The sequence below is a fragment of the Athalia rosae genome, chromosome 6 (genome assembly GCF_917208135.1).
Source record: "Athalia rosae chromosome 6, iyAthRosa1.1, whole genome shotgun sequence".
NCBI lineage: Eukaryota > Metazoa > Arthropoda > Insecta > Hymenoptera > Athaliidae > Athalia > Athalia rosae.
In genome coordinates, this window is record NC_064031.1 from 16,826,994 (window position 1) to 16,854,026 (window position 27,033).

General features: G+C 42.3%; 4 protein-coding genes across 9 annotated transcripts; 2 read left to right on the top strand and 2 right to left on the bottom strand.

The window, feature by feature from the left end:
• Window positions 1-85: 85 nt before the first annotated feature.
• On the top strand, window positions 86-3,223 carry LOC105688638 (synaptic vesicle glycoprotein 2A-like). 3 transcript variants are annotated; one of them, XM_048656527.1, is made up of 11 exons: window positions 86-387; window positions 454-493; window positions 566-856; window positions 937-1,221; window positions 1,285-1,529; window positions 1,614-1,792; window positions 1,867-2,050; window positions 2,114-2,228; window positions 2,305-2,464; window positions 2,548-2,675; window positions 2,798-3,223. In XM_048656527.1, exons 3-11 carry the CDS (start codon window positions 772-774, stop codon window positions 2,848-2,850), a joined length of 1,434 nt encoding a protein of 477 aa, XP_048512484.1. In that variant the 5' UTR covers window positions 86-387; window positions 454-493; window positions 566-771; the 3' UTR covers window positions 2,851-3,223. The 3 variants fall into 3 exon arrangements, with proteins under 3 accessions (XP_048512484.1, XP_048512483.1, XP_012260530.2); XM_048656526.1 differs by lacking the exon at window positions 454-493 and having other exon boundaries at window positions 515-619; window positions 695-856; XM_012405107.2 differs by lacking the exon at window positions 454-493 and having other exon boundaries at window positions 566-619; window positions 695-856.
• On the bottom strand, window positions 2,710-7,182 carry LOC105688637 (synaptic vesicle glycoprotein 2C-like). 3 transcript variants are annotated; one of them, XM_048656525.1, is made up of 14 exons: window positions 6,977-7,182; window positions 6,747-6,875; window positions 5,968-5,995; window positions 5,776-5,835; window positions 5,491-5,652; window positions 5,261-5,423; window positions 5,030-5,151; window positions 4,713-4,957; window positions 4,469-4,626; window positions 4,187-4,385; window positions 4,005-4,119; window positions 3,766-3,925; window positions 3,556-3,683; window positions 2,710-3,315 (listed from the first exon to the last, which is right to left on the bottom strand). In XM_048656525.1, exons 2-14 carry the CDS (start codon window positions 6,753-6,755, stop codon window positions 3,245-3,247), a joined length of 1,620 nt encoding a protein of 539 aa, XP_048512482.1. In that variant the 5' UTR covers window positions 6,756-6,875; window positions 6,977-7,182; the 3' UTR covers window positions 2,710-3,244. The 3 variants fall into 3 exon arrangements, with proteins under 3 accessions (XP_048512482.1, XP_048512481.1, XP_012260526.2); XM_048656524.1 differs by lacking the exon at window positions 6,747-6,875; XM_012405103.3 differs by lacking the exons at window positions 6,747-6,875; window positions 6,977-7,182 and having other exon boundaries at window positions 5,968-6,107.
• On the top strand, window positions 6,752-26,638 carry LOC105688654 (peroxidase-like). Of its 2 annotated transcripts, XM_048656511.1 has the most exons (21): window positions 6,752-6,893; window positions 7,170-8,129; window positions 8,211-8,373; window positions 8,453-8,699; window positions 8,784-8,923; window positions 8,998-9,134; window positions 9,223-9,357; window positions 9,430-9,589; window positions 9,656-9,783; window positions 20,224-20,367; window positions 20,629-20,935; window positions 21,021-21,238; window positions 22,779-22,958; window positions 23,033-23,229; window positions 23,325-23,511; window positions 23,866-24,214; window positions 24,305-24,461; window positions 24,550-24,720; window positions 24,949-25,147; window positions 25,242-25,347; window positions 25,439-26,638. In XM_048656511.1, the coding sequence occupies exons 2-21, from the start codon at window positions 7,964-7,966 to the stop codon at window positions 25,524-25,526; spliced, it is 3,579 nt and encodes a 1,192-aa protein (XP_048512468.1). In that variant the 5' UTR covers window positions 6,752-6,893; window positions 7,170-7,963; the 3' UTR covers window positions 25,527-26,638. The 2 variants fall into 2 exon arrangements, with proteins under 2 accessions (XP_048512468.1, XP_048512469.1); XM_048656512.1 differs by lacking the exons at window positions 6,752-6,893; window positions 7,170-8,129; window positions 8,211-8,373; window positions 8,998-9,134 and having other exon boundaries at window positions 8,576-8,923.
• On the bottom strand, window positions 12,567-14,998 carry LOC105688565. Its single transcript, XM_012404991.2, has 3 exons — window positions 13,686-14,998; window positions 13,107-13,297; window positions 12,567-13,036 (listed from the first exon to the last, which is right to left on the bottom strand). The coding sequence occupies exons 1-3, from the start codon at window positions 13,780-13,782 to the stop codon at window positions 12,824-12,826; spliced, it is 501 nt and encodes a 166-aa protein (XP_012260414.2). The 5' UTR covers window positions 13,783-14,998; the 3' UTR covers window positions 12,567-12,823.
• Window positions 26,639-27,033: the final 395 nt, after the last annotated feature.

Below are 27,033 nucleotides of genomic sequence, written 5' to 3' on the forward strand. Positions count from 1 at the left end.
AATTAGGAAATATTAAATCCACCCGAACAATTGCGTACTCGAGCGTCTGGCAAGGATGTTGAAAGGTTGTTCAGCGGGTGATTCAGTGATTCACATGTAAATAATCAAATTTTCGAATATTTCCGCGCCGTTATCTATGTTGCTATCGCACAATACAAATATGAGGTGACTTCATCTACTTTAATAGACCTCGAGTGGAATATCAAGTACAAGGTGCTATGCAACGACGAATTTACTCCACATAATCAGCAGTCTTTCATCAACTTTCATCGTAACGCAACGGAGAGAAAATGTCTGATGTGAAACAACAGGAGAAACAGGTGTGTGAGGTATTCGCGATCTCTTTATCGCCAGAAGCCCAGGCTCCGATAGACACGGTTAGCAATGGTAGGTCTCAGTTCAATTTGATATCAACGAACGCATTGTAACATTTAATTGTCTCATATAATCCAGCTTACAGATCCGTAAAATACACCTTCTCGCCAATTATATGGTAATTTGAATTATTTTTAAGAATCGAAGGAACAAAACTGTGCAACTCGATGATTCTAACGAATGTTTTTAGCCGACGATGCGTTGGAATTACCATCGGACTTTGAAGCAGCCATTGACGCCACAGGTCTAAGCATTTCGTCTACCGATTTTTATTCGTAAACGCTGAACCCTACGCCGTTATTTCATTCGCGGTTTTCAGGATACGGACTCTTCAATTTTCTACTTCTTCTGGCAATCCTTCCCGGAGGATGGGCATGTATTTTCGACACCACAACGATGGCTTACATACTTCCATCCGCTGAATGCGATCTCAAGCTCACCTTGTTCGACAAAGGAGTCTTGAACGCAGCGATCTTCGCTGGTGAGGCTTAAACAATGACAATTCGTATTTTTAAAATTAAATTCGTGGTTTCTATTTTTGACTTTCAATATTTGCCGCAGGAATGTTCATTTCTGCGTTCATATGGGGATTCCTAGCCGATACGAACGGTCGTCGATCACTTCTGAGGATAGGATTTATAGCTGATGCGATTTGCAACGTTTTATGCAGCATGTCTCAAAATTTCTACATGATGGTGTTTTTCAAATTTTTAAGCGGCTGCATAATAAACGGACCGTACGCGATAAAAATGACATACCTCGCGGAATTTTCCGGTTCGAAGCATAGGTTTCAGACTTTGTTATGGGCGAGCCTTTCTTCGGCGTCATCCAACATAGCCCTTCCAGGTGAAGAACGAGGCCTCTGAATCATCGCGGTTAATTCACTGACGATTAAAAATTTCCGTTCAGTTCTCGCGTGGATGATCATTCCGCAGTCCTGGTCGTTCACCCTTTTTGACGGAGCTTTCGTCTTCAATTCTTGGCGAATATTCCTATTGATCTCCAGCCTCCCTGCGTTCACGGCGTTTCTCACTCTTCTGTATTTTCCGGAGAGTCCGAGGTTCCTCATGTCTCAAGGACGAAACGAGGAGGCCCTCAAGGTCTTCAGAAAAATGTATACGATGAACACTGGAAATCCACCGGAATCATTTCCGGTAATCTCAATTATTCCACACTGTATATTACGACGATCAAACACACGAATACCGGTCGATGTTTAATCTTGTCGAACACAAAAGATCAGGGACCTGTGTCAAGAGGCTCAGAAGAGACAAATCGAACGATCAGCCAGCCGGAAGAGCATGTCTGCCTGGGATAAGACCCGAAGTGGATGGGCCCAGATCAAGCCTCTTTTTCGGCAGCCGTATTTGGGTCAGTTTCTGCTGATAATCACCATCCAATTCGGTGGCATCCTCAGGTAGGTCGACGACGGATCAGCGGAGGGTGAGAGGAAATTCATGCATACCTGTATATATATTTTTTTTATCACAGTTTAAACACGTTGAGACTTTGGATTCCTCAGCTTTTCACATTGATAGAGAATTTCGATTATGAAAATCGCGATCCAAATTCCGGAATGCCTACACTGTGCGAAATGATCTCTGCGCCGAGTCCCGTATCGAACGTTACTTTTTCGGATGTCGTCAACGGGACGGTAGAAAGCACGTGCATCGCGGTGAGTTCGGACAATAAAAAAATTCCGATGTTCGTTTTATCTAATGGTAAATGAACGTTTCAGTCGCCTGTTCCTAGCAGAGTTTACATAAACTCAATAATAATAGCGGTCACGACGGTCATGGGTTTTACGTTAGCAGGAAACTTGGTGAACTTGATTGGAAAGAAACCGCTTTTACGTGAGTTAATTTGCGCAGCGATAACAACGAACGAGTCCACCCAAACATGGATCAATTCGATATTTATTTTTTCCAGTCACAGTCTACGCGGTTTCAGCTTTCTGCTGCTTAATTTTGAACTGGTCTCCAAATTCAGACGCCACTTTGGCGATTCTCGCCATTTATTTAGCTGGTTCTAGCGTTTCAGTCAACACCATCATCAGTTTCATCGTTGCCTTGATGCCAACGTCCCTCCGGTTAGTTCTAATTTCAGATTTACCGAATTCAATCTATCGATTCGAAACGCTTCCCGTTCAAAATTCCTTCGTATCTCCAACAGAACGATGGCGGTTAGTCTGACCATGTGCGTCGGTCGAAGCGGAGCATTGATAGGCAACCTTTTGTTCCCAATCCTCTTGGTCGCAGGTTGCATGGCGCCCTTTATTTTCGTCGGAGGATTTCTGATGGGTATGTATCGGCGAAATAACTACTTGACAACCGGTTTGATTTTTTTTCTATAATTCTTTCCCAATTAAGTATTGCGCTTACAATTTTTGCGCATGAAAAAATCGTTCCATATTTTCTTCTAGCCTGCTTTCTGCTCTCAATTTTCATCCCTAAACCACCAGCGAAACTGATGTGAGGATACTAGATTACCGTAATTAAATTATTCATTTTAAATATACCCATATCTCCTAGTTATTATATCTGCATCACATGTTTTTAAAGTTTAATTGAAATCAGGGTATGTCGCAAAGATAAATGTTTATATTTCCTAGATAAATACTTCAAAGTTGACTGTAGTTAAATTATAGGTACATCATGTATACATCTACGCGTTCTTCGAAATCAGTTTTTCGAAGATCATCAAAATTTTCCGGGCATAATAATTACAACGGAAAACATTCTGAGAGTATTCCGATTAAAAAAGTCCTAAGTTACATTTACTTCAACACTTAACAATGACTTATCATATTTATAAATAGTAACAAATTATAATATTATTCATCAGTCTACCTAACTATATTATATTCAAACTATGGAGAAATCACTTCTTTTCCTCCAATCGCCTTGCTCGTAGGCAACATCAACGTCAGAAATGCGCATACTGAAACAAGTTTGTTTTTTTCTTTTAGTTAAATGTCAATCACATCGTTCGTGATTACAGGTAAAAATCAATTGAATGAATCACCGCTGCGCTGAATGTACAATCGTGCCATATCCTGTTTTTCTAAAACTGGTTCGTAGTACGATATGGTCGTACTATGTATTTATTCGGCTAACGTAACGACTCCTCGTTACGTTATAATTTTCATATCAAAGTCCGCAGCTGATTTGCAATGCTCACCTATACACGCGGATCCAATCATGATGAAAGGGCCGAGACAGCCGACCTCCAGCAATATTGGAAACATCAAGTTTCCAAAGACGGCACCGATGCGTCCGGTCATCAACGTCACACCAACGGCCATCGTTCTGTGTAGAATAACTGCGTGAATGTTTTATCGAAGAATGCCGAAGTTTTTCATTATTTATTTCGCAACGACTCGCCCGTTACCTCAGGTACGTTGGAAAATTGTCGACTATCACGTTGACCACCGTGGTACCACCGATGCTCGAGAGGGCTACAAATACCGAGGATAAACCGAGAAGTCCGTTCGTGTCTTGTGCCCAGTAAAGCGCACCGCAACAACCACCAGCCCCCACGAAACAGAACACTGAAAAAATATTTCGAAATCGAGAGTTGCGGGACGTGGTCCATGGGTATGACGATTTTTTCTCGCAATTTTTACCCACCCATAAGTTTTTTCCTCCCAATCGCGTTTACCAGACTTCCTGCCATCGTGTAAGCGATTATACCGGTCAACGCAACTATTATTGAATTTACGTAAACAGTGGCGTCCAGCACCATCTGTAAATTATATTTATTATTTGCCCGGTCGAATGCCGTGTGGTCGTAATCAGGGGAATAGTATTACCTCGGTACAGACAGGAACGATGGTACTGATCGTACCATTCGTAATTACAGTGGTCACATTTCTGTCCGAATGTTTCGTGATGTCCAGCATGTGGCAAACCGAAGGATGCGCCTGCGACGAAGAGATCGGAGCGTGCATTGTTTCGTACGTTTCAATCATCGCGAATAACTGCGGCATCCAGAGTTTCAGGGAATTCGATCTGGAATCATAAGATGGTGAGTCACTCTCTGCGAAAAATCTTCGAGATTAGTCAAGGGTGTACGAGATGTAATGTACCCTCACCCCACTGTGGCGCCAAATTGTATCGACGTGATCAACATCAGTCGGAAGAGATTGGCTCGTGCGAAAAGCGGCTTCATTTGACGCCATCCACATCGCAGCATGTGGACGAAATTTTTACCCGACGCTTCAATGGACGTTTCGTCGACGAGACTCTTTACCTTTGGGTGTGAACGTTCATTTTAAAAATAGAAAATTGTCTACGAATTCTGTAAACGTGATTGTGTTCAATTTGAATCAAACTTACGGGGTAAGTGTCGGGGTGATTCCCGGTGTTGAGGGCGTAAATACTCTTGAAGACTTTGAGGGCCTCTTGCTGACGTCCTTTAGACATTAGGAACCTTGGACTTTCGGGGAAAAACATAAAAGCCATACACGCTATGAGTTCTGGAATGGAGCAAATCAATAATAGTAATCTCCAGGAATTGAATATCACATATCCACCGAAAAATGTCCACTTGAAATTCAATGGAATGACGAGCCAAGCCAAACCTGAAATTGAAAGAGGATACCATCGTGGAACGTGTAATTGACATAAAATAATCGAACAAACGCCAAACTCACAAGGTACGGAAATATTTCCGATTGAAAAAACAACACCCAACCACATGTAAATCCACGATCTGTGCTGCTCGCCGTGGACCTCGGCCAGGTAGGACATCAGGGCAGCGAAAGGACCGGAGCTCCTACACGAATGGAGATCCGTTAAGAGAATATTCCCAGCTGAGATTACAAAGAGGTCCAACGTCGACCAGAGATCCAAAAAAAGTTTGTCCCGCGAACACGGATACTTACACCACGCCGTTGAGGAATTTGAAAACAAGTAATATCCAAGAGACCTGAGAAAAACTGCTGGCCACATTGATTATTGTGTCGACGAGGTATCCGTAAACGAGTATTGTTTTACGCCCTAAAGTATCGGCCAAACATCCTCCGATCATAGTGCTGCATATCATGCCTGCGAGAAGAGGACGATCAAATTGTTAAATTTTATTCGAATCAGGTAATATTTTAAGTTCACCAACCCGCAAACCCCATCGAATTGAGGAGACCCTTGTCGAGCAGTGTGAGTCCAAGTTCGCATTCTGCCGGCGGAAGGATGTAGGATATCGGTGCGGATGCGAAAATACTCGAACACCCAGCGGGGATGATAGCCAACAGTAGAAAGTAATTGAATTTCCCATATCCTGCCGAAATCAAACGATACATTTCAACGAGAGCCATAAATGCGGAGTAAAAATTCTTTATGTCGGAAATCGGATTTTTTTGGTCAGCGATAAATCCATTCGCCGAATGGTGTGCACACATACCTGTAAGCGTTATGGCCCGTTCAAAATCTACCGGTCCTTCGTCTTTTTTCGGATTGTCACCTAGAATGTAACGGTCGTACGTGTGGATTTGATAGGGCGATAATAATCAATTTTTAATTAGGATAACTTCAACTGGGCTAAATCTCTCGGTGATTGGGATCGTGTAATCTATTGAAATCAAAATGGACTCACCGGCATCGGGTGCTGTCGCCGATTTTTCCTTGGGAAGGGAAATGGTAAATAAATTCTTGTCCTTGTCACTGTTATCTGTCAATAACTTGCAAGGCTTAATAGACTTATACATAATAATTTGACTAAATTAACGAACGTACACCAGTTGTAATAAGTTATTGTTAGCGATAAATTGCACCGACGAGCGTGTAAAAATAAGTCCCTAACAAGTTTACATTAACGACTGAATGTGACCCAAACCTTGCTCGCTTTCCCAATGTATGATATTTACATCCAAACTACATACCGATACAACTATAAACCGAATCGCCAATTGGAGCGCGATGTTACGACCTTCGAAAAGTGTAATGTGACTGCTTTACGCTTGAACATATTTCTTATCAAGCTTGCTGCCTGATGGCTAATGACCGTGATATTATGGCTGACAAATTATCAGCCACGAATAAGTGTCGATTCTAAGGTAGTCAATCTCGGAGCGTAGTGAATCTACATTTTGACATTTTTCTGGTTCCCGTTAAGCGTGCCCACGTATGGAAGGAATATCCTGTGGGCTCCTGTGTTCCCTAGCTAATCGGTCATCAAAGATTGGTCGATCGATATCGTTCGTACGCCAGGGATTCCTTCGCTAATTGCCCGTTGAAATGGGCCCGCGCCGGCTAAATAGGCGCAGTAATTAGTCGCGTATTCGAAAGACGTCACAATCATAATAATTATGGGTGTTGGACACACGAGCGCGACAAGTAGAAAAAATGCGACAAGAAACGGATAAACGGCGTTACTTCACGCATGTACGAGAAAGGGGATCCTTTGTGCGTAGTGTCGAGGAAACATTGTCATAATAACGAATCGCGCGTGCAATGAGTTCGGCCTGCTATTCCAACGCTGTCAACAAGACGTTCGTCCAGGAACTAGACGGAAAATAAATGGTACGTGTAAGCACAAGGTAAATGTGAATATTGAAAGATGAACTGACTTTAAAGAGTCGTTGTTGAATAATTTATTACCCTACCATTCGATCGCACATAGTCGTATTCAACGAGCCGTGTCTCTGATAACTTAGTGGCCTCAAAGTTCTTGGAAGAGCATATCTTTCCCGAAAATATAGATACTCCAAATTACCGCGGATGTCAACGCACGTTCATTCGAGTTTATCGTAAAATCAATTATTATAATTTGATTGGAAAATAATGATTTGTTTACAGGTTCAGACTCGAACTCCTGACCTGCTAAAAGGTCCAGGATTCAATTACGATACAAAGCGACTGTAGAACTGGCGTCACTTGGAATCGTCTTTTATACATTTTCACAAAGTTGAAAAACCGGCTGACACCGCATAGCTACGAACTACCAGTAATTGAATGAATTATTGAAAAAATTCTATGAAAACTGGTTTTCAACTATCATGGTCTCTAAAATTCTCATTCGACCGAGAACAGTGCCATTCTGATGGACAGAATAAAATCCCACTCCACATGGGGTGGGTGCGTGCTCGCTCCAGTTGTCAAGTGACAAATTTTCCAGCTCAGAAATTGGCTTATTTTACTGGAAAATAAAAATCGAGAGAGGGGTGAGTCTTCGCAGTGTAACATTTGCGTGGGTATATGCGTACGGCAAAGGTGAATATCGATTAGGATGTTCACTGTAGCGTTGATAGATTCAAATTCATTCAACGAACAATTGAGTCTAGTTACAACTAATTGCAACTTGACCCCCGAAAACTGACACACGATAGAGCGTTTTAATCTATCACCGATAACCTTCGTTATTGATAATAATTATCGAATGAAAACTCGCTCTGTAGACTCATAAATAATTTCCGCTAGTTTATTTTAAAATAGTTCAGTGAAGATTACACTCGTCGAGTATTTTGAGATTCGGACGCACACGTGTCAGATTATAATCATCAAGAGCCGTCGAAACGGTCGCCAGTTAAATTATCAACAGGTGCAGCGGGCACAACGATGAGGTAGAAGGTGTACCGAAGTATTCACCTGCAATGAATCGGATGCAAAGTAAATACATCGTCTTGGGATTGCCAGGACTCACGATGGTATCCATATCAGGTTCTGGCGCCTCGTTTCATCAAAACGATGACTCGATCGCTTGCGATTTGAGGATTGATTACGATCAGCGAATGAAAATTGACGCTTTCACGCTGATAGGTCGGTTTTAATAGCTAACGTTCTCGCGGATGAATTGCACACGATGAAAATAAAACTTCAGCTACGGATAACGATTCACAGCTTTAATTAGCGGAGGACTCTTGATAGCCGTGCCAGGGGATTTGTTCAGTCGTTTGAAGCCCATGATCGTGTCACTTATTTTTTATGGAACGAGCACCTTGTCCCTGGGATTCTGCCAGGAATATCATTGCTTCGCGTCGTTGTCGATCTTCAAGGCTTTCTGGTAGTTATATGATTTTTCTTTATCGAAATAGCATACACATTCTCTGTCATCTTCATTGCTTTTTTTCCGTTCCTTCCAGGACCTCGGCGCTCCTCGCGATTACCGTGGTTTACGTGAGTGAGACTCAGACTCCGAGGTCTAGAGCATCGGATTTGTGTTATCTGCAGATTTTCTTGCTGATCGGACTGATAGTCCCCACGATTTTTTCCACCCCATGGCGCGTGTCGCAATTTATTTTCGGCTCATTAGCTTTGGCCACTGCACCGCTGGTATACTGTTTCCTCAAAGAAAGTCCGCGGCTTCTCTCAGCCCTTGGAAAACCCGGGGTGAACATTAGGATCCACATAAGCTCGCAGCAATTAAGTAACGATTGAAATTTCATCATCGGGGGCTAATGTGTTCCACTGTAGGAATCATCGGCGGACGATACATCGGAAGATGATGCTGGAAATGATAGCAAACAGCTCGAGACCTACGTATCGATGGCTTTGCGGCCGCCTTGGTACTCCGTACTCATCGTTTTGCAGATAAAATTCTTCTTTCAACTTTGGTGAGAATCTATTTTCAAAAAAATTATCTACCGTGACAACTGTGGTGTCAAAAGGAAAATATTTATTATCGTAGCTACTTTACGATGAGCAATTGGTTCAAAGAAATGAGCTCTAATAACGTCCTCGTGTTCGCAATAATGAAGAACAAGGTCGATTGCAAACTAGGAGACAAATATTTGACATGGAAGCCTGACCTCCGCGAAAATAATGGTGCCGCCAACATTTTAGCATTACATTGACGCGACACATTGAAATAATATAAAGCATAGTTCCGCTGAATTTTTATACAATATCTCAGGACTCGACTGCAGCTCATATGATGTTCGAAGTGCGGATTACCGGAGACAAGTTTTGCTGATCACCCTGATAGCGCTTCCATTTTTAATCTGGATGATAGCACGCCTCGATCATCTCGGCAGATCATATTTTATTGGTAAATTCATACGATCTTATCGCAAATTCTTCATTTTCATTTGAATCTTTGGTGAACCTTGAATTCCTACAGCCTTGAGCCACGTCATCGTGGGGCTCTTATCCTTCCTGGTTCACTTCGTCATCGGCACAAACCGTGGAGCTTTTTACACGAGCTTGATGTCGAGTATGTGGATAGTCAGTGATACCGTAGCTTCGTGTTTGGCCACGGAGTTTTTCAAGACTCGAGTGAGGTCCGATCGGAAAAAGTGAGGAAAGTATGGAGCGAAAATTAAAGAAAAGTCTGCACCATGTCGCAGGGTCCTCGGCGTCGGACTTACGAACGGTTTCGGGTACTTGGGTATGACGGTTGGGATGTACGGAATGCTTTCAAAGGGAGGAACGAACTGCATTTCAGTGATTTCTATCGCAGGGATACTTTCAACAGGTGTGTATTTCAAATTTCGGTTAACAAAAAAAAAAAAAAAACGAAACAAAGGGAAAATAATGAGGATTTATACGAGCGGAGATTCGGCCACGCTGTAATCCGGACTCTCTTTTCAAGCTCGGCGAATGCATCTTGTCGAACGAAGGACCGGGGGTTTTCCATGTTTCTTTAGCTTATTTTTTCTGTTGCTTTTACCTAGCCGCTGGATTGTTGACCTTAGCTTTACCGGACACGACTGGTGTCCATCTCAGGTGAAAATTCTTCAAGGTGTCGCAGCGGCCGAAGCGGATGGTGGTTCAATTTGTCCACGTTTATCGGGTATGAACATACAGAGGAAGCCAGAAGCTGCGGATTATTAAATGAAGACGTTCAAGAAACGCGTCATACGATATTGCCATGAGTTGAGCTTTCAAGACTCAAAATTCAATACTTACATATCAGTAAAACCGCGATCGTGTAAATTGGGATAACGCAGTTCATGTCAATCAGTGCTCCAAAAACGACATTTCCAGCTATGGCACCCAGACGACCGAAAGTGACCGTCAGGGACATAGCCAACGCTCTGTAATCCGGAAAAATAGGATTGAAAAAAAAATTTCCTCGTCAAAATCTTATCAAAATTAGCTGGTAAAATACATTTCGCCGTACCGCAGATTTGTCGGAAAAAGTTCTACGATAACGCAGAAAATTATCACCTCGGTGGTGTTGGTCACTGCTTCGAAAATACAAGAAAGGATTAAAGTCTGGGTCAAATTTTTCACAAGGTTTAATCCAAGGGCAGCTGAGCCTGCCGCCGTAAAGCTGAGTACCAAGAGCAATTTTTTTCCAAGTTTATTGATAAATAATCCAAGCGAAACGGAAGTCGGGATGCAGGATAATCCGATGATGAGAGTGTAGAGAAATACTTTATTATCTAGCGGTTTGTCTTCGCAGCCGACGATTACTGTGCTATTTCCAATTGCGCCCTCGACCACGATTGAAGTCACGTCGCAAATACCGGCGGCATCGTTCGGATGAATGTCTTGAAATTGCCCAAATCGCTCGAACAATTCGGGAAACCACAGCGTCAACGTGTAGTAGCTTAAATGCCAAAATAGTTGTAACGAATTATCATCGGGATATTGTTATTTATTTTATAAAAGTCAGTCGCTGTCACATTATTACCTGAACATCAATCCAAAATCAGCGAAGCAAGTGAGGCCGATGTACCTCACATGAGGTGGTGAAAAAAGCTCTCTCTTTTGCCGCCACATCGAACCCAGGCTAATTACCAACTTTTTCAAATGAGTCTCGTGTTTTGTGCTCTTGCGATTTATCTGGCCAGGATTGATAAGTGTTTTCACCTGGACATTGAAAGAAGGAATGCAAAAATCAACCGCGATGGATCAGTTGCTATGACATCGATGACGACGATGGTTCTTGTGCTTGCGACTGATGCTTACCGGATAATCAGATCTGTCTAATCCAGTATTGGTGGCAAACATTTTTTCAAAAACTATCAGCGCTCGATCCATCTTGCCGCGTGTCATCAGATACTTCGGACTTTCTGGGAATAGACAAAGAATTGTGGCCGCCGCTAGACTTGGGATACCACAAAGAGCAACGAACAACCGCCATGATGTGAAGGAAAACGTTTCAGGACTACCGAATTTCCAATGATGCGGTATAACGGCCCAAGCGATCGCTGCAAGGGATCAGGGGCAAAGTGTGGATTAGTACGAAGTTCGAATGATCGTTTGACGTTTTTTCTATTTTTCGTCCAACTAAAAAATCGCTCACCTGGAAGAGAAATAACCCCGAGGGTCCAGAATAATTCCAATCTACACAGCATCACGTCGCGATTTTTTGTCGCTAAGAACTCGCTGAAGTAGGGAAAGATTATGCTGGTGGCACCGATGACGCTGCGAGATCGAAAGTCGGTTTGCTGATAAGGAATTTATATAATTTTTTTTTTCAAAAGTCTTAGGATGAATTGACTCACCCGAACCCGTTGAAGAATCTGAAGAAAAGAAATAGCGGGAATGATTGGGCCACGCTGGAGGACAAGGCCGCCATCGAGTCCATCAAAAGGGCAGCTATCAGTACCCATTTTCGACCACGAGCATCGGCTATGTTACCCCATATGTAGGAACCCGTCACCATCCCTGAGAAATTAATGGAGATTTATCGGATTTACATGATATTTTTTTCGTTGCCCATGAAAATTCAAACTCACCTGCGAGGAGAGTTGCATTCAAACGTCCCTTGTCTTCGGACGTTAATTGAAAATCGCACTCTGCGGAAGGTAAGACGAACGAAAGGGTTGTCGTGCCCATCGCACATGAGGCATAAATCGCCCCGCAGAGGAAAAATAGGAGAACTTGATATCTCCCATATCCTGTTGAAGAAAAGAAAAATTATTCATCCGTTCGAATATCCAATGTTACATGAAAAAGAACACAGAGAAAAATTAATATTCATCGTGCTGCTCACCAACTCGAGCTATTGCGTTCTCAAAGTCGTATCCTTTTTCTAAAATATTACATATCACAAATAGAATGTAGGTAAAAAAAGAAAGAACCGAATTCAAGAAGTACAAGAAAGAGATCAATATAGATCGTACCAAGTCTCATTTCCATATCACCTGCATGCAGCTTGTTAGTTATCGCGGATGTGATTTTATCCTTGGTAATTAAATTTTTTTTATACTTGTTAGAAAAATGAAACAGTAGCTGTGGCGGTTTTAGCGATGCAACTTAGTTTTTGGTGGTCAACAGGTAACTGATGTCAGAGCCTCTGCCATTAGCTACTAATGAGTATACGACTTTTTAGGCCACGCTGCTGTCACCGAGGCCTATTGACTCGCCCAGTTTCTTATCGGAGCGATTCTCACCGCAAAATCCTGATCCAGAAGCGTAAATAATTTTTTTTCAATTGACCAATAAATGCAAGCGATTGCAAACAGAATTTTAAAGTCACTAATAATTCACAAAAAAAAAATTCTACTCAAAAAGGAGGGGAAAAAATGGCAAAGAAAAATCAATTCTACATTCAATCAAGACTAGGATTTATTGCTGAATACAGAAAAATAACAAGCGATTCCATTTATAGGACGGGGTTGATGGCCTAAAAAAGTGTATGGCGCAATTCCGACTTTAACGGGAACTGCGTCTTCCTCATTTTCATCAAGGACATCCGGTTCAGAAATTACTTTGTCAATCCAAGAGAAATTCTGGTCCGACGAACCCAAGACCTCTTGGTAGATTCGAGTTGGCTGTAACGCAGGTTTATAGGGCAATACTCTGACATTTTTTCAAAGCCTATAAAGTAAAAAAATTAATTACCATGACGTCGGAAACAGGCGGTAGTCCGTCTTTGGCGTGCAGGGGAAGTTTGTTGAAGGGTTCGGTGAGACTTCCGCTCTGCATGACGAGAAGTAAAAGCCACATGTAGTCGTTGCGAATTATCAAGGCGTCGATGTCATCGCCGTCAACGCTTTGCAGTTTTTTCAGCCACATGTGAATTTTCGTTCTGTCTGTCAGGGAGGAAAAATTCGCGTCCATCGATCCATCGGGACATCGTCGTACGACGGATACCAGGTAGAATACGATATGAGGTACAAAATTATTTAACTTGGTTTTTTTTTTTTTTCTTTCAAAAGATTAAATACAGCTCCATTGCCCATGAGCGATACAGTTCGCTCGCATTGGCAGCCGGTATAAAATAAAGCTCGCGTACCAACCGGAGCTATGTAATTATTTATTAACAGCGGATTTGAAATAAAAATTCTCTGGACACACCGATTCGGCGGTTGATAAACCAAAGTTTTCCCGATGGTTATATCATAAAGAATTTTCGGATTCTAGGTACATAGCAGAATTATATTTATAGATGTATTCTGTTATGTGATCGTTAGAACTAACCTTCTTGAGGGAATAATTGGACAAGCGCTCGAGCTAGCATGCTATTGTAATGAAAATTTTCATTTAACGCGCTGATTTCCTTGTTCTCATTCTCCATGATCGCGCAAATGATACTGTTACAATTTTTATCCTTCTCCGAGTCCCACAGCAATAGACGTTGAATTTGACAAAATATTTATCAATAATTAGGCATGGTATGTGTCAGTTTTTTAAATCAGAACATGCGACGATCGATCGTCATCATCTTCCGAAGAGTGGGCGCGAGACTCGGTTGAATCATAATTTTTGACGATTGAGCATGAGCAATACGTTGACTTCGATCCAATTACGAATAGTTATTTTGGCCCCGAAGTCTTCACTGCAAAATCGAAAGCGTGAACCGCGTGAAAACAACCACTTTTTGATATTCTCGTTGATCGGACATTGCAAAACATCGTTAACATCGATCATCGTCGATCCAATGCTAAATGTAATCTGCAAATATTCGTCGTATGATTTGCTTTTTTTTCCCTATCGTATCAAACCTTGATCCTCGTCGCACAAATGCAACAAAACTACATAACGCGATCAAACTCAATTCGTAGAAATAAAAATAAGAGCGATATCGTAACGTCCTCTCTACGCAATTGGAATATTATTTATTCCAATTGTTCCAAGAAAAATTTCTCCATAACAAGGATTCTCCCATGAATAATACGAGGATAAGATGTTATTACGCTCTGTATCAGCAATGCGCTTGGCACGTGCGAATCAGCAATTGTAATGAGCGCAGTTATCACCACTAACAAAATATGCACATGTCCAATACGCTCTCCCTGTACGAGTTATCGTGGAACAAAAAAAAGAAGAAAAAAAAGGAGAACCGAGAAGAGTGGACGATCGAAAGAAAGAAATTCTTGGCGAAATCAACAATACAGAACAATGAGGAGAATCAACTTTACCGACGTGACTATCTGGTCGCGATGGTTACGATTTAACAGAGGGAAAAAAAGGGAAAAATTCGTCGAAACGAGAAGACAAATAAAATATGAGTTCTCCAGCAGTCGTTGGAGTAAATATTGCGGCGACCCTCGATGACCCCTCTCCGACGGTGAGCGACATAACAATCGTCGTCTTTGTCGCGGCCTCAGTTATTCGACAAAGCGAGTTGCAGAGATGAGGGAAGGGTAGATTAGGAAGCTGGGACGTGTACGCGATGCATCGCTGCACCGGCAGACCCTAGGGCGTCCACCGTGCGTTTCTCTCCTCATATATAAACGGAGTCCTCACTCCTCCGTACCGATACTCCGAGACGACTCCCGCCGGAATATCGAAGAGGATTATCTCGGATCACTCTCGCCGCAATTCCTGCAAGAGAAATATCGAAGCCGCTTCATATCTCATCCGAACTCATATGTATATCGTGCAGGGATCACCCGACACACTTTGAAAAATTCACTTTTCCACCCCCACGGACGGATTCTCAGACGTGAGTAGATAACATTCTTCATTCATAATTCCTCGATGACATCCAATCGTCATTCGAACATAATCGTAATTGAATTCACGCGGTTCGCGTTCTCTCCTATTATGCGCTGAACCGGAGCGGTTTTTCTAGTGAAAAATTTTCGACGTGATACAGCCAAGGAATGCAACCCACCGCGCGAATCCTCCCGGCGTTGTTTGGGCCTCTGTTTACTCCGCGGTGCTGCTCGTGTGCGGGAGAGCATGTAGGGATATACGACGTGTGCATTCCGTGGGTGTGCGGGTCGTGCCCACCAAAGCGTGGTGCAACGAGAATGGGACTTCCTCCGGTTGAGCCTTTACGCTCACATGGACCCGACGCACACAATTTCGGACCAGTCGGTTATCACGCTCGAATCACGTGCTCGTCTAACCGGATGGTGGAAGCTGTTTCGTCCGTACGGTATAACGGCGAGTTAACGCCGACTTATGCCCAATTTAAATCCTCGCATCGAACGACAACCGCGGTAAACTAGACCAGAGATTTTGATCGTTCGATCGCCATTAGCTAATTCCGAATTCGACGTTTCCCAATCATTACAGACCTACGGAATTTCGTGATTCTAGACCCAAAAGTTTCACTCCGCTGGTTGGAGTGCAGGGCTGACGGAATTTTCCTGCGACCGCCAGGAAAAGTACCAGGATTAGTCGGCTGCGACAAATCTTTTGTACCTGAACCTCCCCAAGAATTAGGCATTAGGAATTAGGCACCCTTAGATTTACGCAGCCGACCGTTTCAGGTACGGACGCCATTGTAGTCGCGCAACTGTACTTGAAATGCGAAACTCAACGCGGAAAGAAAGGATCGTTGTTGTTCTCGGAAATAACATTGCGTACAAAGGCTGATATTTGAAAATTTTCCACCCACAAATATTTGAAAAGAAGACGAATGGAAATTTGACCGCACGTTGCGCAAGCTCGACCAGTATTATTATGTTACAACCATTGTATAAAAGTATGGCGAGAAAGTGCAGCCGGAGTCTGCGTTGAATCGACACGTTTACAGTACGGTTATCGCGTTAAGTTCGTGAACAATTATAGCAATAAGAGTTGGTAGTTTTTTGCGAAGGAAAAAGAAAAATACTTTTCTACCGTATTTTCAAATGACGAAAGCCGCGAGTGCTGTTTTTGAATGGTTCGATGAACTCCGGTACGAGATGCGGGTGAAATTCAACTCTCGATTAGGTGAGAATATCGCCAGTTAGCCGGCCGAGCATTTTATCAATTGCAATAACTTGCACGGTATAAATCGCACATTGAACTGACAGAACGGTCTCGTCGCTGGTTAAACTGAAGTGAAAATTTCCAATCCATACGACTCGCAAAAATCAAATCGGATCAGCCCATCTAATTATCAGAATCTCAACCCCATACCTCTCGCAGATTTCGTTGCACCCGCGTGTCTTTCATTTTATTTCGTTGTTTTTTCTCTTTTCGCATCAGCAGAGGTAAAGATGGGGTCGCGACGCGCTTTGAAAGCTCCGCGCCAACCTCGCTTAGAAGAAAATTCGCTAATGTGGGACAGCGATACCAGCCAACTTTTTACAAAGAGGACGTTAAACTCTTGCATTTACTGCGCGGCGGCGGCGGTGGCAACAACAACATTATTATATTGTTTTGATCGCCGAAACGAATGCACAAACACTACAATTTGTGCATTTTTTTTTAGTCTATTTATAGAGAAGAATCGTTAAAAGATGGAACTTCGAATACACTCGAAATCCAAAATTGCGACGTGGGTATTTTCATATCGTAATGACGCGCGATGATGTACGAATATCCGTGTATTTTTGCGCGGGGTATATCGTGTGCTGAGATATCTCGTTGTCGTAGACATATTTCCAGCATTTAAGTCGCTCAGCGTAACGATACGAATAAATTTCGGTTGTAACAACGCTGACGTCTGTCCATAAACCTTATCTATATTTCCTATCGCGAGGGACTTTATAATTGCGACCGCATTATCTTTAGAAAATAAAACTTGTTTTCTTTAGCAGCTCTCTCCGTCATATCGAATCACAATTCAACCGAGAACGGACGCAATATCGCGTATGCTACGTGTGGTATCTCTCGTTATATTCATGGCGTCTGCTGGTGATTCGGACCGCACATCGTAAACCCTACCACCGAATCATTTCCGCAGTTCATTCAAAATTATTTTAGTTTTTATTAAAATTCAATCGAACAACCGGATCGTCGTTGTTTTTCGCGATTTTTGGTTCAGGATAAAACGCTGAGATTATGTAACGGGTATTAGATCTATCTAAAGCCCGTCCGACTATAAAACGTGACGCTCGCGTATCGATGGTTTTCCAATATCTTCCCCGTTGTTATTATTTGCGAGTAGATGAAGAAAAAATTTCATTCACGCCTTTACAGTTTTTATTACACGTCATACGACATGCACGCGACGAACCGTGCGGTGAACACGTGATCGCATAAGCGTTGCACCGTGCACAACGAGTTATAGTAAGAAAGGGAGAAAAGAAGCAAAAGAAGAAATTGCACGGAGCGGATGGACACGTCATTTATTATTCAGGCGTTAATACGATGAGCTTATTTTTTCGCACGATATTTGCGAGAGTAAGAGGGAAGCCTGCTATTTATAGTTGATGCATATTTTATCGCGCTACGATTGTTCGATGGACACACGTACGATGTGATTCATTCCCTCGCTTCGCGTACGCGTAAGAAGAAATTATGCAAACGAGATTACGGGAAGAATAACAGAATCGACGACGACCCTTTAATCTCCGGTTAAAATAAAAGTAAGGATTCGTTCCAGCCGCGTAATCTTATCTCATTGATTTTTGATGCGTGTGGCCTCCGTTGCCAAATCCCAAACGTTGTTGACAAAAATCCGACCAATCTTTCGAGCGATCCGAGGGGCAAAAGAGGAGGCAAATTCGCGTTATCCGAACCGTCGCGTATCGCGGGAGAGCCTCGAGTGCGTATGCAATTGCAGAGGCGCGGTCCTCTTTCAGACGAGCGTTGCAGCCGGCTTCGGAACACGTGGTTACCGAGTGATAGAATTTTTTCCAAAGCCAAATAAAGAACCTGGTGTATATCGGCAGGTGGGGGGGAAACGGTTTACCACCACACGAACGTATGTCGTACGAATACAATTACAAAACCGACGAAAGAGACGCGCCCTGCTGCATCGTGAGTCCCCACTGGAAGGCATTCGACGCCGACGATCGAAGCTGACCGGACGTAGAGTTACAAGCTGCACAAAGCTGATCGCATTATTTGCGTTTTCTTGTTATCAAGTTTGTTGAATTATCGCAACTCTAAACAACCACGGTGAGATCGATGAGAAAATTGTGTTTCCGCGGTTACTCGCTGTCGCCAAATTGAATCAAACTGCACTTGCCCAAAATATTCGTAATCGTTCTACCGAGTAACATAATTTTATAAAAGTAATCTTCAAAATCAGTGGTGGTTCGGCGGGAAATGATACGACTAGTTCCAGAAGACAGCGATCGCTGGGCCTTCGCTATGTATGGAATAGAGAAACCTATGGATCATATATCGGGTAGGTCTTTCGTGAAAATAACTTTGTCAATTACGAGGCAAACGAATCGTCGTATCCAGATGAAAGCTGCTCGCCTGTGTAAACACTTTTTTAATCGACCGAACGATATTCACCGGTACTTTGATTTTCCCACTCGAGACGCGTTGATTAAAAGTGCACGCGATCGTCGACGTTACGCAGGTCACGATTCATCCGCTATTCCGACCGTTAGACTACGAGTGTAAAAGGCATGTGTGAGGTAGGCCAGTGCACGAATCCAGTCGTCCTTGGGGCAGGTCGCATAACTCTTCCCACTCTACGTTTACTAATCACCGAGTCTGATTGGAGTTTCGATTTCTCTGGTATTTATAGACCTGAAAGCTCGCCCCCGATCAACGGATGCGTGGGAATCATCCCAACTACGTGTCTACGGGCTAGTTTCGTACGAATTCGGCGATTCGCCACTACGAATTTATTGATCGTGCGTACGCGCGGACGCAGAGGAACCAGCCGTCCTCTCATTTCCATTCTGCGTAGAATTAAGGGAAAATTTAAAGGTGAATCCGAGGGCAAATCAAACAGAGGCCAAACTGGATGACTCGATTCAACGGCGATACGAATGAGATGGCAATTTTCTCGATTCCTTATCTCTGTGTAAATCCAGGCCACTTCTGTGTTACGCACTAGTGTACTTTATATTTTCCCCCCTCTTTCGTCCAACCGTCCATGGTGTTGCCCGGTAATTTTCCATGACAAAACATGTGCTACCGTGTGACACAACCGCCTCGTAATCCCATGTAGCATCGTTCGTCCCCAATCAGCCGACAACGAGATTATTTCTCGCTCTTCCTAATTTTCCGTTATCGAGTGATAAGAATTCAGACTACGTTGATCCCTCGGGAAAATTCCGATCGACGCCCGCGATGATCAGAGTTCCAAACGCCGGTCTGGTCAAAAGCGCTGACTAACAATAAGAGTAATATTCCATTTGCATCTACCGCAGTTACCATACTTGAACCACTATACGGTTACTATATGATATTTATGCAAAAACTTATCGCACGTTTCTTTCACCTTGAATCTTATTATCTGAAACAGGCACCGGGTGATTCGTTTGCATTTAAATGACTTGGTCCGAAAACGCTGTACATTTCTTTGTGCCGATAAATTTTCGGTTTTGAACTTGACCTCAACCAAGGAAATTCACGGGACGCGGGATTTAATTATTCTTCTTTCTCTCGCAACTGCAACAGCACAATGCAATTCATTCGCTTTATCGTATCTCGCGGTCACGGTCAATGTTATTCGGTAGGATTTTTTTTTCTCTTCATTTTTAGTCATTAGTGATTCATTCTGCGCGGTAGCTGCGGTAGCCGCATGGCACAATGAACGATTACTTATTCTGCTGCAGTTTGCTGCCGAGTAAACAGTCAATTAACTCTTGCGAATTTCAAGTTGCATCAAGAAAGAAACGAAAATTTCTACCTTTATGTAGAATTTTTATTATTTTTTTACCAACAGCGAAAGGAGTCATGGCGGGGTCTGTGGCAACCCTAGCGATCCTTTGGATATCTCTTCAGGGTACGGGAATTATGTTACAACCAACTTTCATGGACTGCGCCAAACTTCCCGTACCTCTTCAGAATTATCTCGCAGCTTACACGAGTGAGTTGTTTCTGCATTTTTATTATTTATTTATGAAATTTTTCTATCCTACAATATCCTATAATAATTCATCCTATTTCGTATACTACACTCACCTCCGGGCGTTACAGGGTGCAAAAAAATTCTGTAAGTCATCTAGACGAATTAATATCCACAAAAAGTTTATCGTTTGAATTTTCGAACAGGGACGTTTTCGTCGTAGAAATATTTTCTCATTTCGTTGAAGCGAACTCATCGACATTTTTTCTCGTTTCCCCAAAGGCCTTCCGGCGATGATGCACCAACCAGATTTGGTATTGAGCGCGCGAGCTTTTCCGGATCATCGAGTATTTCCTGCGATGGACCGTAAGCTCATAAATTCTTCGTTATGTTTTGGAGAAACTGTTGTCGCTCGATCGGAGAGACTCGAAGACAATATAGCCGGGGCTGGAATCGCATTCGCGAACGATACACCGACTCAGGGTCAGTATGCCTACTGGTTTCCAACCGAAGATGCCCACAGGAAGAGCATCGAGGCTCGTATCGTTGCCAAGGCATCGAGTTACCTTCTCCAAAACAGCTGCCCGCGGTAAGCGAATGATTTTTCAATCAATCTCGATATCACTTCGATATTTGTGGCGAGTTTGTAAATTTTTATTTCTCTTACCGCGCAGATTTGGTCTGCGGAATAAAGCGTGTGCCCGATTCATTTCGACTTTGAAAATGCAAGAATCGTCGATCGGGGCGCGTTGCGCTAGAGAACAGGAGGTGGATTGCAACCGAAATTCGCGTTACAGAACGATCGATGGTTCCTGTAACAATCTGAATAATCCTAAATGGGGAAGTGCCATGACCGCCTACTCGAGGGTCTTGTTTCCCAGCTACGCCGATGGTGAGAATCGCTTTTTCTTTGCAAAAATCCCCCGACCAAAATACCGCTCCTCGCTTTCACCGCCTATGTCCCATAATTTATTCATACATCCGTCTACGCGTAGTGAGAATCTCGTCTTTTCAGATGTTTATTCGAATTTTTTCCCCCAATCGATTCTCCCACCATCCACCTTCCTCTTTTCACGCAATGCAATGGAATAAAATAATTTACAAGTTATTTACAGGGCAACTAAATTAAACGTTAGTCGTCGTCCCCCGCTCGTTGTTTCTATTCTAGACATTTGTTGCTCGTTTCACTTGAATTATGTGGTTTTTTCAAACGCGATTTCAATACCTAGTGATTTTTTTTTCGCACGTGATAGTGTTGAGCGAGTGAAAATATGTTTCCAATCATCGACGGTATTGCGGTATTGTTATTACATCGGATTGTACTTATCATCAATCGTCGTCTTCATCATCATCATCATCACCATCATCGTCGTCATTATAACGATCATGATCTCGAATTCGCCTGCTTATTTGAATTACCGACTCCGCGATGTACATGAAAACGTATCGATGTAATTCAACGTACGTGATATTATTTGAAATACTAGCGAACGGCGTTTCATGGATATTTGGTTCTAACGAATGATTATATATATATATAAATTGTGGTTTGCATTACAGTTGAATATGTGTGATAAAAAATCACAGCATTTCATATGGCATTAATAGACATATGCCTGCGTGAATTTATACGGTGAATATTCACTGGCTACAATAGGTGCCCCGGTTGGGAGATTCTATCCAGCAAATAGCAGCAGTGTATGTAAACAAATTCGGATATACCTTTAATATTAGCTTACCTACTGTATTTAATTTATATTAATTCTAGAATGATTTTATGTCTTTTTACTGTAATACGTTTACACATGTAAATGCCTTTATTATTTGTACATCTCGAACGATCGATATGTTTCACGCGACTTTACGGACTTGCAGCATAGAGTATCAAATAGCTACATTATTATAGCCAACAGCCGAGTGAATGTGGACATCGTAGGCCGAATCTAGTTGGATTTTATTCGCGATATTTCATCTTGACGTCGATAATGTCTGCGTGATGTCCATTTTCGCTCCGCTCGTGGCCTTCATCAGTCATTTGGTTAAGAGAATTGAATCGCTCCGAATCGTTGTCGATCGGAACAAACCTCGGAATCGTTAGGTGCCAGAAATTTTTTTTTTTTCTCTTTGAATACAAAAAAAAACTGAGGGAGGGAATGGTTGCTGATCGACGACGATTCGCATCGGATCTAAAATAGCTGTATCGTCATATGCCATTTTTGAAACCGGAGTGTTCGCAACCACGCACTGTGTGATCGGAGTCCGAAAACTGACTTGAAATCTAATTTATTTTTTGACGAAACATCGTAGAATTTTGAGACCGATTTGATTGTGAAGTAACTTCGTTATTACACTCCGGTTCGAACAAAGGCGATGCGTTTTCATAATTCGCCCTCGGCACACCGACATTTGAATTAATTTCGACAATTGGTCAGGTGTCCAAGAACCGAGGCGGCCTGAAATCAGAGGGAAGAAGCTTCCCAGTCCGAGATCCGTCAGTTCGAGCATCTCTTCCAATGACAACCCCGAAGTTGAGTCCTCGAACACTCTCGCTGTCATGAAATGGGGACAGTTCGTTGCTCACGACGTGTCGCACACCCCGATGAGCAGAATGGGTGTGTACCGATTCAGAGATGAGCGAATATGTTATCTTAATTACAAAATATCAATTCTGAGCTTTCGTTTACAGTCACCAATAACAAGCCGATTTTCTGCTGTCGTTCTAACGGAAATTTTCTGGCGCCTCGTTACGTACATCCTGACTGTTTGCCCATTTCTATCCCGGAGAATGACTCGATTTATGGAAAAGATCGAATCCGTTGCATGAACTATGTCCGATCTATGCCTGCTCTGCGACCAGACTGCACGTTCGGACCTACGGAGCAGGTACTTGACGAAATTGTTTTTGAAGTACGCCGGAAAATGACTGTATTATAGATGGGTGAAAAAACTCTGACGCGAATCCTTGTTTGGATTTTCAGATGAATCAAGTTACTCACTACCTGGACGGTTCTACCGTTTATGGATCATCGCTGAAAGCTTCTCATAGACTGCGGAGCTTCCAGGGCGGTCTTCTCCGTGTTGAAAATAAAGAAGGATATGATTATCTGCCAACCGCAGACGAAGAACCAGCTTCACTTTGCAACGACGAAGAATGTTACTCAGCTGGTGAGAATCCACATTTTATTCAAACTATCACTGCACGGCCGCGCTTAGACCTTCATTTTATTCGATTTCGAGCTCAAAACATCAGCATTTTTTTTAATTACGGTTTGCAGGCTGCACTTGTGTATTTTGATCTCAAGAATTCAAATTTCAAAGTCAAATTGATCTATCCATAAAATTGATCGAGTTATCGCCAATTTTTCACTTTTTGGAGCAGAAAAATGAGGATATCTCGACGAGAAAAATTCCTAGCTCAATTTACTCAACGGATTCGTGTTCCTGGGGTCAAAATACATCAAAAAAGCTGGGAATCTACATCCGCAAGCTAAACTGATAAATAATAATTTTTTCGATCAGGTGACTTTAGAGTGAACCATGATCCCCACCTGGCAGTGATGCACACGATATGGCATCGGGAACACAATCAAATCGCTGCGCAATTGGCTAATTTGAACCCTTTATGGAACGATGAAATTCTTTATCAGGAAGCTCGCAGAATTGTCATAGCTGAAATCCAGCATATAACTTACAACGAATGGCTCACTGTCATCCTAGGAAAAAATCAAACCCGTTACGGACAACTTTTCCCGACAAACCCCGACGGATTTTCTCACATTTACAATAATTTGGATAATCCATCGATCAGCAACGAAGCGGCTACCGCTGCTCTGCAGTTCATAAATTCATTGGTTCAGGGAAATATGAGGTAATAGGAAATTGAATAAATTAGAAAATATGGTGAAAGACAAGGAATCGAACGAAAAATATGGACATCAAACGATTCAATTTATTCCAGGATGCATGATGAAGAACGTCGGGTCATTGGAACTCTACATCTCCATGAATATTTTGGAAAATCCAAGATTATTGAAAGTCACGACGTCTTGGATAGCCTTGTTCGTGGATTGACTACTCAGAATGCTCAAAAAATGGACGCTAACGTTACCCCGGACGTAAGTGCGAATCGATAAAAGAACCGAACTCATTCCGATCACTTTTGTTTAAAATTTTTATTCATCCATCGACCATTATCTTCGGTAGATGACGCACAAACTTTACAAAACACATGGGAAGCACGGAATGGACTCGATCAGTCTTGATATCCAACGTGGTCGCGATCACGGACTTCCTGGATACAATCATTATCGAAAATATTGCGGACTCCCCTTCGCCACGCATTTCGATGATTTCCTTGACACCATTCCGGTCGAGGTAACGTACTGAAACAAGATTCATTCATAGATATATCCTTTTTCGTCCTGCGGATGATTTGATTTCGAATCAAGATTATTCTTTCTGTACTTGAATCACTCATTTAATTGAGCCTATGCTCATGGTTGATCGATGTCCGGTTTCTAAAGTTTGCCGATTGATTGATTTCGTTCGTCGATGGCCTGCCACGCGAATTACGACAGTAATGGAATAATGACGTTTCGACAGATGGTGAGAAAGCTAAGCATGATCTACAACCACCCTAACGACGTTGACCTTGTGGTTGGGGGAACGGCAGAGCGACCCAATAAAGATGGGCTTTTAGGACCGACTTTCGGTTGCCTTATTTCTGAACAATTCGCTCGTCTTCGTCGCACAGATAGATTCTTCTACGAATCCACCGCGCAGCCTCATCCGTTCACTGCTGGTGAGTCGTTGATTTTCGGACACGGAGAATTTGTATTTATTCATCGTGGTTCCTCGTGGTTCTCATGAATTCATCATTTTTCATCCCCACACAGATCAACTCAACAGCATTCGCAACGTTTCGTTGGCCCGAGTATTCTGCGACAACGGCGACAATATCTCGAACATGCAACCGTACGTTTTCCTGAACATTCAACCTGGGTAAGCAAAACTTGCGGTCAATAACGCCTGAAAGTCACCGATGATCGTTCCTCAGGAAAACATGTTTGAGATGATTTTTTTTACTCCGCAGAAACGAGCTTGCGTCGTGTGACGATTTCGAGGCAATTCCTAGCGTCGATCTATTTGCATGGGCCGAGAAGGCAAAAGCCTATCGTTGAATGTCTCATTGATTGGCTGGTCACAATATCCGTATGGAATCCCTGGGGACTCGCGACGTTCTCCGTCCGCATTTATGGAAGGTATTAGAAATTTTCCGAAAAAATGATGACTGCCGTTAGCTGATAATAGGTAAAAAAAAAAAAAAAAAAAAACAACAACAACTATCGAAGACAAGGGGGAAAAAGATCGTCGCTCCGGGGCGCCGTGAAAATAATTAATGACATCGCGTAAAAAGTTTCGATGTTAGAAAAAATTACGGCGAAGGACGAGGAAGTGGCAGCAAGCGAAAGATGATGATGAAAATAGGTGACTAGTCGATCGATTAGCAGTAAAAAAAAGATTTACGTCGGTCGCTGGAGACCATAAAAAGAAAAAAAAAAACTGACAACGTGCGTCGTCTGCATATTTTATCTTGACTGAAACGACAGAAAAATGTCGATAGTGACAAAATATGAGGTAAGACGTACTACGGTATTAATTTAGTTGACTAAGGAACAAACTATTATTATACCTAATATTTTTTATAACTAAAAAAAATGATAGTTTCTTCGTACTTATTATGAATTATCTTTCATTGATTCATGAATATCTCGTAGCCATGATCATAGGCGTATAATTATTTTTTCGTTCTCATTTTTTGGGAATAATTATCAATTCTCGACTCGTTTCGAGATCAAAAAAAATCGTTACGAGGCTGATGTTACCCATTTTGACTTCAGTTAGATAGACTAAGAGCCTTCGTTTGGTAGTTTTGTTCATTGTTATAAGTTTTTATTTTTGAGTTCCTTCCCGCAAATCAAGCACTCGTTCACACGAACAATTACAGTTGTAGAACTTCGCAGAGATCATTACTCCCAAGTTTTTGATCTCGTCCATGAATTATTTTTATCTCCCCACGATCAGTAATCACGTTTCAACGACTGATTAGAGTTAGATTTTTGAACAAGAAATGTATATTAACTTTATTTACTGTTGTAACATTTACACTCATCGGCAATAATTCGAGCAATCAACTCCGGTTATCGTTGATAAAATTATGCGTACTCTTTTGTATCTCTCTACTGGATATTAAGCATAAGCACCAATAAATAAATGTAAGACTACTGAAAAATAAGAGCATAAAAAAAGTTATTTCTCATTTAATTTTCGATCATCGAGCGAGCACCGGTAGCACCTGTAATGGTAATTCTTTACGTTCGAATTGCGTAACAGCGACGAGTGTAAATTAAAATTAGTGTAACACATCCACATAATATATTATAGAAAGCTCGCCGTGAGCATCCCGATGGTCGATGTTGACGAAGCGAGTGGCTATGATATTTTATACCTTTTACTATGTCTGATAATCCAATTAGAAGAAATAATGATGAAAAATAAAAGTAAGTATACTGCTTTGAGCCATTAATTTTGTGTCAACACACGTCTTTAGGCTTCCCAGTACTCGACGACCGGTTGTATCGCTAACTTCGACTTTGATGACTTCATAACGAAAATCACGACAGAAAC